We start from the raw sequence: 18,492 nt of genomic DNA, 5'->3' as shown, positions 1-18,492 counted from the left end.
GTTCTTCACCATCCCCAGGAGCTTACTCAAACTCATGTCCATTGAGTTGGTGATGCCATCCAACCATCTCGTCTTCTGTCATCTCGTTCTCCTGCCTTCAGTCTTTCCCAGCATCAGGGTCTTTTCCAGTGAGTCAGCTCTTCGCATCAGGTGGCCAAAGTATTGGAGCTTCAGTATCAGTCCTTCCAATGAGTATTCAGGACTGATTTCCTTTAGGATAGATTGGTTTGATCTCCTTGCAGCCCAAGGGACTCTCAAGAGTCTTCTCCAACATCACAGTTTAAAAGCATCAATTCTTCAGCGCTCAGCTTTCTTTATGGTCCAACTCTCACATCTACACGTGACTACTGGAAAAACCATAGCTTTGACTAGACAGACCTTTGTGGGTAAAGTAATGTCTCTGCTTTTTAATATGCTGTCTAGGTTTGTCTTCCAAGCTGTCTAGCTTTTCTTCCAAGGAGCTAGTGTCTTTTAATTTCATGGTTGCAATCACCATCTGCAGTGATTCTGGAGCCCAAGAAAATAAAGTCTACCACTGTTTCCACTGTTTCCCCATCTATTTGCCATGAAGTGATGGGACCGGATGTCATAATCTTAGTCTTTTGAATGCTGAGTTTTAAGTTTATGTTTAAGTATCCTCCCTACTTAGTTTTCTGAATGCTGAGTGTTAAGTTTATGTTTAAGTATCCTCCCCTATTTAAACATAAACAAATAATAAGGTCTTACAGATATATCTCAAAAACATGGACTCCTAAATCAAATAATTGGAAAAGGAAGATACTTTTCACAAAAACCACATTATTCTTTCAACTGTAGAAATATTTATTAAATGAAGTCAGTTTGGGGTAGCTACTGAAACATACTAGTAAGCAGCAATCAAGAGCCAGGAAACACTGCTCGCACTGTGCTCAGCAGTAGCCAGAAATACACTGAGGTATTTAAAGTAGCCATAAGTTTGAGAAAGCTATGAAACAGTTCAAAATCATCACTTAAGCCACTTTAAACTCAAAAGGCCTATACAAACTCAAAAAGCCTATACAAACTCAAAAAGCCTATACAAACCCCATCTTTTTCTTCTAGTACATTTTATACTAAACACACATGTATCAGATTGATTTAAGTGGTATAAAATAAAAATCTTACAATGAAAGAAAAAAATCAGTTTCTAGATATGAAGTTCCTGGGGAGAGAGCATTGACCCATTTTGAGTAAATTTATAGTGCCATAATTTTAAACAGTACCAAAATTTCATGATAGCTTAATACAGTATATACATTGCATAATGATACAAAATTTCATTAATTCGTATCTGTTTAGATGATATATATGATCCTTTTTTTTTTTTTACATACTTCAAACTATAACACTGGCAGAGTCAACTCTTTCCATGATTCCATGATTTCCCCACTCCCTTTAAAACAAACATACATACATACATACTAGAATAGGGGAGAGAAACACAATGTAGCATTCAACTGATGTTCTTATGAGAATTAGTTCTTAAATTCTTACTGTATAATGAAAGTTAAGCAAGGTACCCCGTCTGTATTTAATTCCACTGCACCTTCCCTACAATAAATGCGGTCACGAAGATTAGATTATTTTTGCTGGCCCACAATTTCAACTGGTATCAAATTCTAAGAGTGTGACTTATAAGATATAGAGAAGAACAACAAATTTAACAATTATATGAGCTTCCAGTCATATATCCTCTGAGAGACTTGACATAAATGGCCTTTATGAGATTTTTATAAGTAACTATACACACATGTACACATTGTGGTGTCAGCGTATTAGAAGAGAAGAATGACATCTAAACTTGAGTCTAGGTACAAGTGCATCAGTTCAGTTCAGTTGCTCAGTCGTGTCCAACTCTTTGCAACCCCAAGAATCGCAGGACGCCAAGTCTCCCTGTCCATCACCAACTCCCGGAGTTTACTCAAACTCAGGTTCATCAAGTCGGTGATGCCATCCGGCCATCTCATCCTCTGTCATCCCCTTCTTCTCCTGCCCTCAATCCTTCCCAGCATCAGGCTCTTTTCCAATGAGTCAACTCTTCCCATCAGGTGGCCAAAGTATTGGAGTTTCAGCTTCAACATCAGTCCTTCCAATGAACACCCAGGATTGATCTCCTTTACGATGGACTGGTTGGATCTCCTTGCAGTCCAAGGGATTCTCAAGAGTCTTCTCCAACACCACAGTTCAAAAGCATCAATTCTTCGGTGCTCAGCTTTCTTCACAGTCCAACTGTCACATCCCTACATGACTACTGGAAAAACCATAGCCTTGACTAGACGGACCTTTGTTGGCAAAGTAATGTCTCTGCTTTTTAATATGCTATCTAGGTTAGTCAATTCTAAAACTCTTTGAGGAAGAGATAAAAGAGGGACATTCTTTAAAATTCCTAATTTGATTCAGATGTGGCAACATTAAGTATTATTTGTATAGCACTTGATAGTTTTGAAAGTAATTTCCCAAACTTAATCTTTAACCCACACAACCCTATTATCTTAGGAAAAGCAAGAATTACCTCCTGAGGGACAGCTGGTAATGTCAGTACAAAAGACTTCTATCTTCTCATGCTTAGTACACTGCTGTTTTCACGACACCAGCCTCTCAAGACAAATATTTGTAAAGAAAAAAAACTAAAAATGCACACATTCTTAAAAACAAATATATCTTAGAGAAGAATTTAAAACACTCTCATTCTATTTTTAACTCCTCCAGTGTAACTGTACTAACACAACAAGTGGATTTTTAAATAGACTAAAAGGGGGGAGAAGAGCACTGCGGTGTAAGTTTTATATCTTCAATAAGATTACAGTAAAAACACAGGGAATACTAGCATTATAGAAGCTACGCAAGACGGGCCACTTTAACTAAATAAAGGGACACAATATTAAGCACAAATTTATCTTTAATTCCAGTATTTTTAAAAAAAGAAACAAGATACCACATATTAAAATGATCTCAATATTTCAAGTAAGGACAATTAATCATTTCTAGCAGTCAAAAGTCTAACTCAAGTCCTACAAAAACAATACAAACGGTGCCTCAAGGTAGATTTCTCTACAAACCCGACTAATGAAGACACTAAATCCCAAGTTTCATTACCTTACTTTTGGGAAACAATTTTCATTTTTCTTTACATTTATCAAAAGAATATAAGGACAGCAAGAAAATCAATCTTTTTAGAAAAGAAAATCTAGAATGTGCTTTCTTTCCAATTAAATACATATTAATTCATCTTTACCATACTGTGTGATACTGGTTATCATCTTTGAATCTTTTTAGTCATCTAATCAGAAGAGAGTCCCTTTATACAGAGGACAGAAAAAAGTCTGACATTTTTCCTCAAATTAACAGATTTTTCTGCTTAATTTCTGACAAATCACAGGAAGTCAACATACACTCTGTCATTAAAGCAATGAGTCTGAACTTTCAGCATTAGAATCAAAGAAAAGAGAATAGAAATAAAGTGATATAATTCAGACAAAGATTCCAGGGGCCCTGTTATCAGGAATATAAACTACAAAGACCTTCAAGAAACGGAAATAGCAAGAGTCATGAGTTGCTTCAAATAACTAAATATTCCAAGTTGAAAGTTAAAATTCCAATCACACACACACACAATATACACACATTTTTTAAAATCCGATTAAAATACTAAAAAGAAAAATTTTCAATTAAATTTAAATGAGAGAAGTTTTTTAATTCAAAGAACTTCAGCAGTAAAAAATAAAATTGTTATCATTGCTGTCAAATACAGAGGAAAAACTAAAATATATCACTACACAGTCCAAGATATGCTTACTATTGAAGCCTCTTAACTAATCGGCAGGAAGGTATCAATACAGATACCAACCAAAAATAAATATCTAGTAAATGCTAAGCTTAATATTTTTTAAAAAAAATATGCATAAATATACATATAATTCAGCCACTGCAGAGCCTGAACTAACTTTCTTGTGGACCTATAAGAGCACTGTCAAGGTTCTTTATTGATTAAAAAAGGTAAAGGAAAAAAAAGTAATGCCTTTCCTAATTTAAAAAAAAAGATATAGCATAATTTAGGAAACTCCATACCAAAAAGCAAATTACAATTCTGGTATCAGAAACTCCTCTTTTCTTTTTTTTTGTTTTTTTGGCCTCCAGGCTTGTGGGGTCTTAGTTCCCCTACCAGTGATAGAACCCAAGCCCCAATTGCGAAAGAGCTGAGCCCTAACCACTGAACCGCCAGGAAATTTCCTGGAAACTTCTCCTCTGAAAAAAATTTTAATAAACACAGAAAGTCTGTAAAAGGTTTTTACATAATAAACATGAGATTCCAGACATACTATGAATAGCAACATTAACTTCCAAAGGAATGATTTCTAACAGGGATATAATCTCCTTTTTTCAAAGGGTATGCAGATTACTATGAAAGAAACTTGTTGATCTTGGAAATTTGGGGTTTTAGTCTTTCCCCAATCAGTAGGCATACAACTGGCAAGGTTTGTTTTCTCAGGCATTCTAATGGAAGGCCAAAAGAGGCTCAACCCAGTGCTTAACTTTTTCGTGATTAGACTATCTAAATAGTGTACAAACAGATACAACAGATATGGGATAAACTGTCAGTGTGTAAACTAACTAACTTTAATAAATACGTGAGCAGAGACTTCCCTGGTGGTCCAGTGGCTAAGACTATACACTCCCAATGCGGGAGCCCAGTGTTCAATCCCTGATTGGGGCACTAGATTCCACATGCAACAACTAAGATCCAGGACAGCCAAAAAAATAAACATATTTTTTCAATAAATAAATATGTGAGCAAAGTATTTCTTCAAGATGGATAAAACTCCATGACCCTAGTTTGATCTGGCCACCTCAGCCCACTACCACACTGTCCCTTTGAACTTGTTGCATCAACTTAATGAAGCTGCTGCCTCAGGCTAACAAGGCTACTGTATAAGGAACAGTCTCCCTCAAAATGTCTCCTACAGTAACAGTGTTCTAAGCCCTGAGGTTAACTCTGAACACAAAAATAAACTTGCGGAATTCCATTTTCACATACTTAGATGAGAAAGAACACTCAGATTTAGAGTGTTTACTATTTATTGATGCACTAGTAGGGAAGGAGGGATACAGAAGGAGAACCATTATGGAGAAGATACACAAAAAACTCACATAGTGAGTATTATTAGAGAAGTTATTAGAGAAGGCTGCTGCTTCTCACTGAGGAGGTGACAATTAGGCTGAAACAGCATGAAAACACCCAGGTCAGGCACTCTGAGAAGAGCAATCTCTGCGGTAGCTACATGCAAGAACGGGACATTCAAAGGCCCTAAATAAGCCAGAAATTAGTCTGGGGAGTGCTTTGGGGCAAGTACACAGAAGCAACAGAGAAAATAACTCACCATCAGCCCTTGGGGATTTAAACTAGTTGGGGGAACAAAAAAAAGACTGAAGTGCCTAGGACAGTTAGCTTTCACTGTAGATCTGTAGCAAGATTTGGAAAGGAGTACAGAGGGCAGAGGCAGGGTAAGGATCTTAAGGGAAGCACAATGCCTACATTAGAGAGAACACGAAAAGCAAAGCTACCAACAGTAGGTGCAAGAGGCCACAGAAAGGTTTGTGAACCTGTACCTCACAGGAATAAGTTTAGCCAACAAACTTAGAAGAGCTCCTCTGTGTCCCAGGACTCAAATGCCTGAAAAGGTTAACAGTAGATCCATCTGAAACTACTTTCACAAAGCTCTTCAGAGATCCCAAGTCTGTTTATAGCAAAAGAGGAATAACAGAAATATGTTGAAGATGATAAGGTTATCAATCTGCAGAAACCATAAGTTAGTAATCAATTACAAGATAATATTCAAAGATTTCCTTTCTATAATAACTTTAAGGCAAGATCCACATGTATAGTCTGCCAAGGTTCTGTTTTGGTTTGGTCTAGTGGTGAGGGTGGGACAACGTGCAGCGGGAAGGGAAGTTATCCAGCTGCAAAGTCATTGTGTATCTGTATCTTGATCGGGGTCATGGTTACACAGGTGTATGCATTTGTGAAATTCACCGAATCTACACAAGGACAAATTTTTTCTCAAAAAAGTAACAAGTTCAAAAAAAGAGCTCAAAAAAGAATTCAACTAAGAGAGGACAAGTACAATCAACTAATACAAGATGGAGTAGAACTAACATAATAAAAACATACATGGGACTTCCCATAATAAAAACATACATGGTCCAGTGGTTAAAAGACTGCCTTACAATACAGGTGACTAAGACCCCAGGTGCCGCAGAGCAACCAAGCCAACACGCCACAACTAGAGACCCCATACCCTGCAACTACGGAGCCCACGAGCTACAAGTAGACAAGCCATGTGCCACAATGAAAGATTACGTATGATGCAAGGAAGATCCTGCATGCCACAACTAAGACCCAATGCAGCCAAATAAATAAATACATTTTTTAAATGTACACACACCTGAAACTAATATGTTGTACGTCAATCACACCTCAATTTTTGAAAAACCAAGAAAAACATAAATATCTCCATAAAAATTTAAGAGGTTATACTCTACATTTAAAAAATTAATAAGCTGGAGAATTTCATACTGGAGTTAAATCACAAAATGTCTGCAATCTTCACTGTTAGACCTCTATACAAGAGGGAATACGTTTTACTTTGTAGTCCCCAACATAAAATGGATTTTAAGAAAACTTAAGACAACCAAAGACAGGTAACCAAAAAACAATATGAAGAGATACCAAACAAATGACAGCTTGTGTGAATCCATAAAGGGAGGTCCACTGAAAACTGTCTCAGGGATTTATTTTAGGTTTCATTATTAGGATTGGCAAAGAAATGCAAATAATCAAGTACCAAGCAATGAAGGCAGGAAAGCCTAAATTTAAAAGTTGTGAGAACTCAACGTTCACAGAAAACATCAACCACACTCCATTTTATGTATACAATTATTTCATATAACATAAGTGCCCTAACCTGAACTGAATTGTCAGCAGGTAAGTACCACTTTAGTGATCACGCTGAATCAACACCAAATAACAAATGAGGGGCTTTTGTTTTTGGAAATTCCATGTATTGAGCTGAATACTTTTGTCTGAATTTAAACCATGAATTATAAAGAGAGTATTCAGGTCCTTAACAGTCTCTTGTCTAGTGTTCAACTGCCTCCTACTGTGGTTACACTTACACACACACACCAACAATCCTTAATTATGCCACTTCCATGCTGGTAAAACTTCAACGGCTCCCTAAAGTCTTCCCAAACACATTTCCAATATGATTCAAGAGCCACAATATAGCCCCATTCCAGCTCTTAAGCTTCATTTCTCATTTGTATCATATTTCACAAATACCCCATCCTTCTAACCAATCTGGGAATTTTTTTTTTTTTTTTTTTACCAAGGACAGCCTGCATTTTGCCATTACCTATATTCTTATGTTTTTGAGATCCCCTCCAAATTTACTGTCAAAATAAAACAGATGAATTTCATGGCCCCGCCATTCCCCACTCAACTGTATAGCTTTCCCTCCTCTGACTCTCCAGGTTTTAAACTGTTAATCACATATAAAAAGAATTATACCAAGAATTATATCATAATTAATATCCATATAATGCTCTACCTTTTACAAAGCCCTTTATCATCTCCCATGCCAGTCAACAACCTCCTTAATGACAGTGGCTCTATTTGTTATAAAAATTCCTACAGCATCTCTATTTTCTGAAGCAGAATATTTTCACTGAATTAGAATATCTCACAGTCTCTCTCTCTTAATATTTAAAAACCCTTCAGTTATACTCCCATCTTAAAAAAAACCAAAAAAAGAAGAGGGGGGAGGGTTCAGTTTAAAGATACAATTATTTCATAAGGAATATAGTTTATACTATAATGAAAAAATAAACTTTTCCCCTAAATTAAACACCCATATATAATTCTCTGAAGCTCCTTAATGTCCTTGAAAAAATGTGGTACAGAACTGGCAATCTTTAAATTCTGTCCAACTAAAGCTCTATTTATAGTTGTAAAATGTACTTCACTATATTATGTTATGCATCTATGGATATCCAACAGTACAGGTTCATAAAAGGCTGAAACAGACAACTCTAGTTTCAAAAATCCAGCTTCTCACAATGTCAGACATACTAGTTTCTGGCTTTTCCATATTGACAGGCCTCTTTCCTATCTTCTGGTCTGCGACAACAGAGAATGAAGGTATTTGTACTGTGAGAACTTCAATCTGTCTACATTTTACCAAAAGTGGAAGCTGTTTTTAATACACAGTTTCATCTTTTTAGAATTGTAGAAAGATCTTAAGTTTGAGCACAGTAAGACACCAATATATATCTGTTAAATAAAGTCTTAAGACTCCCAAGTGTGGAAGTAAAATTACGTGTTTTGGGTTGACCTGAGCGCTTCCCCTTGTTGAACTAATCTATATTTGACTCCAATGTCAAATTAATCTTGTCATTTGGAGTATTAAAATGAACAATGTAATTATACACTGAATTTTTTTTTCCTGGCTGTACCATGAGGTATGCAGGATCTTAGTTCCCTAACCAGAGATGGAACCCACGTTCCCTGCAGTGGAAGCCCAGAGTCTTAACCACTGAACCACGAGAAAAGTTCTATATACACTTAATTTTTAAACAAATCATTCTGATCTCTATCTTGACTAGTATACTTAGAAGAATACTTTCCAAAATAAAGTCAAGAAAAGGAGAGACTGGTCAGTGGCAATAATAAGACCACTCATCTGCCTAATCATTCTTAAATGTTAAAGAAGAGTACAGTGAATGAACCCTATAAGCCACAGCTATAAAAATGCTTTCTGCTAAGATGTATGCTTTTAGCAAAGGTGGGCTTGCTCTGTTGCCACATGACACAAGTCTACTCAGCCACCTGGAACACTTCCTGTCAACATGTATGAAGTATCATATGTGGCCATCACTGACTCAACAGTCAGTTTCCAGACTGACAAACACTGAAAGAAACCAACCAAAAGTCGCCTTTTTAAAATCCTGCTTTTTAAAAAAAACTAAGGGAAAGAGAACCCCAAAATCAGAGGAGGGCTGGCACAGAAAGGCAAACAATTTTTTTTAACCAAAATGATTCTGATGAACCATAAGGAATCTGCTTGCATTTGAAGGTGATGAGAGAAACAAACCCCCATTTAAGCAAGGGGGAAAACTGAGCTCCATTCTCTCAGTTAACTGGAGTCTGTCACCTTTCTAAAGTGAAGAGGGAACAGAATAACAACAACCTCAAATTTAACTCATGAAAATTTATGACTTGGCAAATACCTGAGGTTTTTTTTTTAAATTGGCTATTTAACAAAACAACTAGGCAACCGTGCAAAGAAATCAAGTTTTGCTATGGTATATTGTCAGTACTTTTCTGTTCTCTCCTCTAAAAAAGTCAAGTATTTCCAACATCCTAATCAACTCATGGGCTGTCAAGGTGTCACAGTGGTAAAAAAAAAAAAAAAAAAAAAAATCCGCCCACCAATACAGGAGACATGGGTTCGTTCCCTGGGTCAGGAAGATCCCTTGGAGAAAGAAATGGCAACCCACCCCAGTATTCTTGCCTGGAAAATCCAATGGACAGAAAAGCCTGGCATGGATACAGTCCCTGGGGTCGCAAATGAGTGGGGACTAAACAAGAATCAACTGTTACCTAGGTAGTAAGTTCTGAGACTTTGTAACAGAGCACAGCTTCAAAGAATACACAGCCTACCCGACATACAGCCAAGAAATAAGGTATTTAAAAGAAGAAAATATGAATAAAATTAATAACCCATGTATATATTCCATAACTATATAAGCCACCCTGCTTCATACCAGTCAAATGAAGCCAGGTGATCTCAATCCACAGCTGCAACTATGCTACTGCATTTATTCAGAGCCACAAGCTACAATTTATTCTTTTCCAGAAACTCTAGGACTATTTGTGAAGGGCACTTTATTTAGTCCTCTAAAGGGATACTATGTACATTCTTTTACATATGCTGACCACAGTACTGAAAAATAATGGAAAATCTGTCAAAGACCTCTCAAATGTCAAATCATGCTCATTTATCATGTAGTCAATAGGTGAAAAAAAATTAAATTTACACAACAACAAGCATACAACAAACAACTAAGAATGTCAATTACAGATTTTTTTTTAAAAAAAATACCAAACTAGTTAACTGATTTTATGTGAAGCATGCACAAACCCTAAGTGGCAAAGGAAGAGTAAAACTATGCTTTCCAAACTTTTTTAACTACTTAAGATCTCAATTCTAGGCTCAATTAACTTTTAAAGTCACCTGTTCTCAAGAGACACAGGATTTGGAAAGGCATATTAAACAGAATAAAATGTGTACCACTCATTAGCCAAAAGATTACTTTTATTTTTCTATCAAGTCTTAAGTGTTACATTCTAACATCTTACTAATTTCCAAACACTGCTGGAATTACACGTACCATTAAGAAGCAAAAGTCATCCCAACAACATGTGTGTCTAACATTTACCTGCCTAGTTCCTGGGTAATCATAATACACGTGTGCTTCAAAGAATGAGAGCACAATGAATCAACTAACCCTAAAACATTACATACGTTTAGGGAGTTCTTCTAGGCACTGGGCAAAGTTCCAAGTCTATTACAAGCACTATTCAGTAAGAGAGGTAAGAATAAATCAGTCCTAAATAAGGTACAACTGCCCCATGATTAATCAGAAAGACGTTTTTTTTAAGTCAATGTTCCTCAAGGAGTTCCCTGGTGGCCTAGTGGTGAGGATCCCCGGCTTTCACTACCCGGGCCCAGGTTCGATGCCTAGTAGGGCAGCTGGGATCCTGCAACCAGCGTGGGGAGGCCAAAAAAAAAAAAAAAAAAAACAGGGAAAAAACAAAAAACATCGATTTTCCAAATATTCACTTCCAACTAGGCCCCAAACCTTTCTGAAATCAAAACAAATTCTTTACTCCTCTAAACGAGTGTCCGCTCAAGTGTCCAGGTATGAACTGCTCTCCGCCCAAGTAACTGCCCCTGCACTTCACTCTTCAGTACCAGGGTCGGTCGGTCCCCATTAACACAGTCACAATCTCGTCTCACGCTCCACAACTACCCTGTTGTCAGAGTAAAGACTCGAGTGTGTTGGGTTTTTTTTTTAAGATTAACACGTGGTGGGGGGGTCACAATAGAGATCAATGTTAAGGAAAAATCTTTCACGTGGGGGCTGAGCAGGTGAGGGATCAGGGAAGTTAATGGATAAACAGAGAGGGTCCAATACTCTCAGGATCCCTCAAACTCAACGCCCAACTTGAGGGGAAGGTGGTAAGTCAACCCCCCTCAACTAGGTCCCCCTTCCTTCACCCTCCTGAACCCAATTCCTAGGCCAGTGCCGTCTCCCAGGGCCCCGGGTTCTCGACTCCAGCCCCCGAACTGAAGCGCAGGGAAAGGGGAGGCATTTAGGCCTCGCCTCTCAGCGGCCTTCCTCCCCTGGCCGGGGCGGGAGGGGACCCAGGAAGCCGCGCCCGGTTTTCGGTGGGGGGGGCAGGGGGGTGTGGAGAGCCTAGGCCGCGCCTCCCACCCCGGCGGTCCTAGGCCTCGGCCCGCCCGAGGCGGGGCCCGGGGTCGCGGCGGCGGGCCGGGCGCCGGCTCACCTACCTGGGTTGCCAGTCATTCCAGCTCCGCGGGTACTTGGTGCCGCCGCCGCCGCTGCTCAGCCGAGACCCCGGGGCTCTGCGGCTCATTACCTTCCCCGACACGACATGGCCAAGCGCCGCCGCCCGAAGAAGCGCGAGTCGCCGCCCGAACCGGCCGCCGCCGACACTCCGCTCCGGCCCGGGGCTGAGGAGGAAGGCGAGCAGCAGCAGCAGCAGGAGGAGGCGGCGGAGGGCGGGGGAGGCGGACGGCCGTTCCGGGTTCCGCCTGAGCCCGCAGCGCAGGACGAGGAGGCGGGAGTGCCGCGGCGCGAGGGAGGCGGAGGAAGGGGAGGCGACTTGTCTTCCAGGGCCGTCCGCGGGCCGCGACGCCCGGGCCCAGGAGGAGGAGGACAGCGAGGAGGAGGCGGTGGCGACGGCGCCCCACGCTCACACAGCCACAGCTTCCCCGCCTCCCGGCTCCGCCCGCCGCGCCGCCGCTGCCGCACGGCATGCTGGGAGAGAGAGGCGGTGCCGGCGCCCGCCGGGCCGTGGTAGAGGGGCGGGGCCAGATCCGAAGGGCGGGGCCTGGGGCGGGGCCGGCGCGGCGAGCAGAGTGTCCTCCGACTCCCTGCGCTAGTCGCCGCTCTCCGCGGACCGCGCCGAAGTCCAGCCCCACCGCGGGGGATCACGGGAGAGGGGATCTCCGCCACCACCCTCACACGCACACTCTCCCACTAACGCCCGGGAAAGCACCTGACCCCCCTGAGGGCCAGGCAGTCAGGTGTAAACCGGCAACCAGTCAAGAACCTGCGGTGCCCTTGAGGGGGTTGGGGGGGGCGATGGGGCGCGCGTGCACACACACACACACACACGCACACGTGCCGTGAGGGTTCACGTGTGTCCACGTTCCTCACCTTCTACGGTAAAAAGTGGAAATTTTTAAAAAGCTGCTTGATCTCCATCTACCCTGCCTCTACCTGAAATGTGCCCATAGAGTCCTGACACCTTGACCGTTTCTTCTCATTGCAAAAAAAAAGTAGAAAAAGCTTAGTACTGACGAGCACCAACCCCGATCCCCTGAAACGTGAAGTATGCTCTATCTTCTCACGGTAACACTTGCCCACTTTCCCCGCCAAAAAGAGACTGGAGAGTGGGGGGTGGGGGTGGGGACAACCTAAGCAACCTAACCCCATCGCGACAGTCCTCCGAAAGTCTTCAGTAAATCATTTGATACATAATGCGAATGCCATGTACAATAAAATTTCAGCAAGGTGCATATCAGACAGATAACAGGAGTTACATTTGGGGAGGTTATTCAAATGGATCTTACCCCTGTCTGCACAGAGGGTCTTAACCTGTTTCATGTTGCAAGAGGAAAGTCTATATATTGCTTGTGTGATTAAAAATGGTTACCAAACATACTTGAGATTATGAGATGTTACTCATCCTCTTTCAATCTTCTGCTCCTTCCTTATGCCCACCAACCCCTCATAAAGGTATGATCCTGCCAGTTGCAGAGGATGGAAAGTTAGATTTTCAAACGAACTTTCTCACCCCTGCCCCCGCCCCCACTCCACCCATCCAGGAAAAAAGAAACTCCTCTGAACTGGGGCTGTTTGACTCAACCCAGAAATTCCCACTAGATCAGACCTAAGTATGGTCACCCACATGCGTAAAAAAAAAAATTTTTTTTTTTTAATAAAATATCTGTGTGAAGAGGAATACATCTGGAAACTTGCCCTGGGTTCCCCCATACTTGCTTGAGGAAGGATCCTACTGTTGTAAAAGGGGCCCTACTCAACCCCTGTCCTCAAGGAATTCTGGAAGTAGGGGCCAGACAGATAATCTATTCAATATTTTAGAAATAGCTAAAATTGCTATGTTTGCTCAATCTTCCCTCTCTTCACCATCCTGCAAGCCTGTCTCACAATCTGACTAAAAAAGCCCCCTCGCCCAATGCCTTTTCTTAATTCTAAATTTTGAGGACTCCTTGTACCTGTTTTCCTCAGATTGTTTTCTGTTTGTGTTCCAGGTGAGTTCCCGCTCTCCTCCTCTCTGGGACTCTCAGACCCCTGAGCAAATGGCTGATGTAGCCAATTAATCATGTTGATTTCCTTCAACAGTTGATTGCAACAGTGGTGCAGTGACCAAATTATGTCAGTTGTTCAAATTCCAAAATGATTTCCAAAAGACCAATCAGTATACCTTAGAACCCTGAGAAAAATTTCTAGAGTTCATCTAACCTTTTCAAATTACAGAACACCAGCAGAGTAATTCAAGGAAGGGCTCTGGGATCAAATTCCAACTCTGTGTAAAAGCTCAGGGGTGGGGGGGTGGGGGGGCTGAGTGCCCCAGGTTCTCATCTGTAAAATATAGATAATAATAGTAGCACTGACCTCTTCAGGATGTTGAGAGGGTTAATAGTGATCTCGCATGTAAAGTGCTTTTCACAGTGCCTGCCGCTTGGTAAGCAATCAAAAAATGTTAGCTAAAAATCAGATCCTCCACTTCTCTGAAGCACATGGCTATTTGGATAATATATGACCAGTGAAGAATGAGAAAGGAAAAAAAAGTAGCTGGCAGGGGTTGTGCCCAGTTGCTCAAACAATAGCTTTTTATTTATCATTTTTCCCCTACTATTTACATAGAAATGATTAACTCTCAAAACCAGTGTTGATACAGAGGAGGTGTAAGAAACCAGAAGGTGAGTGAGTGTCATTTAGCAGCAACTTCCTGGAAAGCAATTTAAGAGTGTGTATCCAAAGACTTAAAATGAATTCCCTTTCCTCCTAGGAGATTCCTCTCCTAGGACTCTATCCTAAGAAAATATGTGACACTGCAAAGTTATTTTCTTCAAATAAAGATCAGATCAGGTAACCATCCTGGTTAAAACACAATCAATGGCTTCCCATTCTCTAGATAAAATCTAGACTCATCATTACTAAGAGCCTGTAAAAACAGGCTTCTCCTGCATAGCAAACATCCCAGGGCTGCTCATACCCGTGAACAGGATCCTGATAATGGTTCTAAATTTCTTCTTCATAGTAAAATCCTCTCACCTAGGCTGCACCCCAGTTTAAAAAAATCAGAATCTCTAAATGTAGACTCAGGCATTAATATTTTTAAGACTTCCCCAGAGGATTCTAATATGCACACAAGATTGAAAAACACCATTTTTGAGCACCTAAGAACTGAAAATGCTATTTGGGACTCCACCGTCCACCCTTACCTCCCAATATATGTGGGTTATAAAAATTCTAAACCACTGGGAAAGAAAGACTTACAAGCTCAGTTTTCCCATGGTGACTACTTGGATACTTAAAAATGCATATACATCAAATATGATCAATGTTTGAAGCTTTCCAAAATTGTTTCTCAATTCTTTTGGTGGTTCAGCTTCTCTGGTTCCATTAGCACTTTTAAATTCCACTCCAAACACAGAGACAATTTCTGTTCCTGAAACACACTGAGCCTCTCTAGTTTCAGAGGTTTTTTTTTTTGTACTTGATGTTGCCTCTGCCTGGATTGCCTTTCTTAACTTTGTTCCCATTAGAGTTCCCAGTAGAGTAAAGAGTGGAGTGCCTCTGGGGCTGAATTTAAGGAAGTACTCACTCTTGAGACTGTCCAAATGCAACCCTGCACTTGGCACGGGCCTGCAAGTGAGTACCTCCTTAAATCAGGGCAGCTAGGCACCTCATTTGTTTCACCCTAGTCCTGACTGTTTTCCTTGGGCCATCTCAATTCTTCTGAGAGGTTTTCCCTGACCACCCTCCTCAAAGAAGCTGGCCAGTACCCTATCCAGGTGCGCTCTCTCACACACCCGATTTCTTTCCTTGGTAACACCCATCAGCATCTGCAAGTATTGGGTTTTTTTTGCATATTTACTATCTGTCTCACCCTTCGGGTACAAACTCTGTGAGATTCAAGCCCGTACCTGTCTCACCTGTACCTCCTGCATCCCCAGCAGACAGCACAGCACCTGACTTAGAGTAAAGACAAAAAATAGTTGTTAGTGGAAGGAATGAAATGGAAATCAACTAAGATATGGACCAAGTTCAGTTCAGTCTCACAGTCATGTCTGACTCTGCATGTCTTCAGTCATGCAACCCATGGACTGCAGCTCGCCAGGCTTCCCTGCCCAGCACCAACTTCTGGAGCTTCCTCAAACTCATGTCCATCAAGTTAGTGATGCCATCCAACCATCTCATCCTCTGTCGTCCACTTCTCCTCCTGCTTAAAGGTTGACCTTTCCCAGCATCGGGATCTTTTCCAGTGAGTCAACTCCTCACACGAGGTGGCCAAAGTATTGGAGTTTCAGCTTCAATATCAGTCCTTCCAATGAACACCCAGGACTGATCTCCTTTAGGATGGACTGGTTTGATCTCCTTGCAGTCCAAGGGACTCTCGAGAGTCTTCTCCAACACCACAGTTCAAAAGCATCAATTCTTCAGCACTCAGCTTTCTTTATGGTCCAATTCTCATGTCCATGCATGACTACTGGAAAAACCATAGCTTTGACTAGACAGACCTTTGTCGGCAAAGTAACGTCTCTGCTTTTTAATATGCTGTCTAGATTTGCTATTTCTTCCAAGGAGCAAGCATCTTTTAATTTCATGGATGCAGTCACCATCTGCAGTGATTTGGGAGCCCCCAAAAATAAAGTCTCTCACTGTTTCTGTTGTTTCCCCATTTATTTGCCATGATGCTTTGGGACTGATGCTATGATCTTAGTTTTTTGAATGTTGAGTTTTAAGCCAACTTTTTCACGGTCCTCTTTACTTTCATCAAGAGGCTCTTTAGTTCCTCTTAGCTTTCTGCCATAAGGGTGGTGTCATTTCCATATCTGAAGTTATTGATATTTCTCTCGGCAATCTTGATTCCATCTTGTGCTTCATCCAGCCCTGCATTTTGCATGATGTACTCTGCATAGAAGCTAAATAAACAGGGTGACAATATACAGCCTTGACGTACTCCTTTCCCAGTTTGGAACCAGTCCATCGTTCCATGTCCAGTTCTAACTGTTGCTTCTTGACCTGCATACAGATTTCTGATGAGGCAGGTAAGGTAGACTGATATTCCCATCTCTTTAAGAATTTTCCACAGTTTATTGTGATCCACACAGTCAAAGGCTTTGGCATAGTCAATAAAGCAGAAGTAGATGTTTTTCTGGAATTCTCTTGCTTTTTCTATGATCCAACAGATGTTGGCAATTTGATCTCTGGTTCCTCTGCCTTTTCTAAATCCAGCTTGAACATCTGGAACTTCTCAGTTCGCATACTGTTGAAGCCTAGCTTGGAGAATTTTTAGCATTACTTTGCTAGTATATGAGATGAGTACAATTGTGTGGTAGTTTGAACATTCTTGGCACTGCCTTTCTTTGGGATTGGAATGAAAACTGGCCTTTTCCGGTCCTGTGGCCACTGCTGAGTTTTCCAAATTTGCTGGCATATTGAGTGCAGCACTTTAACAGCATCATCTTTTAGGATTTGAAATAGCTCAGCTGGAATTCCATCACTTTCACTAGCTTTGTTAGTAGTGATGCTTCCTAAGGCCCACTTGACTTCACATTCCAAGATGTCTATGTGAGTGGTATGAGTGATCACACCATTGTGGTTAATTATTTAATTATGGGTAGCATAGATGCTTTTTTTTTTCCTTTGAGGCTAGTAGAGAAATACAAATTCTTGCCAACTTTTCAAATAGAAGCTTTATTAAATATATTTCATTATGCAGATTAAAAAAAATCAAGACATGTGATTTTTACCTTCTGAAACCAAATGACATAGTATCTGTGCTTTTACTGTAGTAATATCGGGTTAATTTTTTCCCTCAACATTTTCATTTGGATATTTAATCTTAAAATTCAATTATAAATTGCAATTCTCCCTTTCAGTCCTGTGATAACTTCCCCTTGATATATGGGAAAAAGACTCATTTTGCCTCCTCTTTTCTTCTCTCAGTCTCTCATTTAGTATCAGTCAGATTCTCAGAGACTTGCATAGATTAGCAAACATACTGACTAAGGGATAGTTAAATAGTTTTTGTTTGGTGGCTGGTGACCATGTTGACACTTTATCAGGAAGTTAAAATAACCAAGTAGACCAGTATCAGTGAGGAGAGATCCCCCAAATTACCATCTATCATGCTGCCTGGTAATGACTTGTATCAGTTCAGTTCAGTCGCTCAGTCGTGGCTGACTCTTTGTGACCCCATGAATCGCAGCACGCCAGGCTTCCCTGTCCATCACCAACTCCCGGAGTTTACCCAAACCCATGTCCATCGAGTCAGTGATGCCATCCAAGTCAAGTGATGACTTGTATATATGTGGCTAATTTGTATACAGTAACTTTTGTACATGAATGAAAGTACATGTGCAGCCAGCCAGTCTTTAGTATATATCATTTCTTTTTTTATCCTTTTTTTTTAAGCTTAAGTAAGAATGATAATTCTTACCCTTATCTGTCAGAGGGCAAACAGAATGAAAATCACAATCAGAAAATGACCAAACTGATCACATGGATCATAGCCTTGTCTAACTCAGTGAAACAATGAGCCATGCCGTGTAGGGCCACTCAGGACGGACGGGTCATGGTGGAGAGTTCTGACAAAATGTGGTCCACTGGAGAAGGGAATGGCAAACCACTTCAGTATTCTTGCCTTGAGGACCCCATGAACAGTATGAAAAGGCAAAAAGATAGGACTCTGAAAGATGAACTCCCCAGGTCGTTAGGTACTCAATATGCTCCTGGAGAAGAGTGGAGAAATAGCTCCAGAAAGAATGAAGAGATGGAGCCAAAGTAAAAATAATACCCAGTTGTGGATGTGACTGGTAATGTAAGTAAAGATATGGACCAAAATTGATT

The 18,492-nt window shown here is 40.8% G+C and overlaps 1 protein-coding gene across 1 annotated transcript in view; it reads right to left on the bottom strand.

Annotated features, from left to right (window-relative positions):
• Positions 1–12,114, bottom strand: part of SMG1 (SMG1 nonsense mediated mRNA decay associated PI3K related kinase) — a 100,216-nt gene extending 88,102 nt beyond the window's left edge. The window contains exon 1 of the mRNA XM_081556405.1: positions 11,652–12,114. Within this exon, the coding sequence (XP_081412531.1) occupies positions 11,652–11,737 (86 nt within the window). The 5' untranslated portion in view covers positions 11,738–12,114. The remainder of the gene's footprint in view (positions 1–11,651) is intronic.
• Between the last annotated feature and the right edge of the window lie 6,378 nt (positions 12,115–18,492).

Source organism: Giraffa tippelskirchi, chromosome 13 (genome assembly GCF_054371585.1).
Source record: "Giraffa tippelskirchi isolate mGirTip1 chromosome 13, T2T-mGirTip1v1.2.pri, whole genome shotgun sequence".
Taxonomy (NCBI): domain Eukaryota; kingdom Metazoa; phylum Chordata; class Mammalia; order Artiodactyla; family Giraffidae; genus Giraffa; species Giraffa tippelskirchi.
This window is presented reverse-complemented; position numbering and strand designations above follow the sequence as displayed.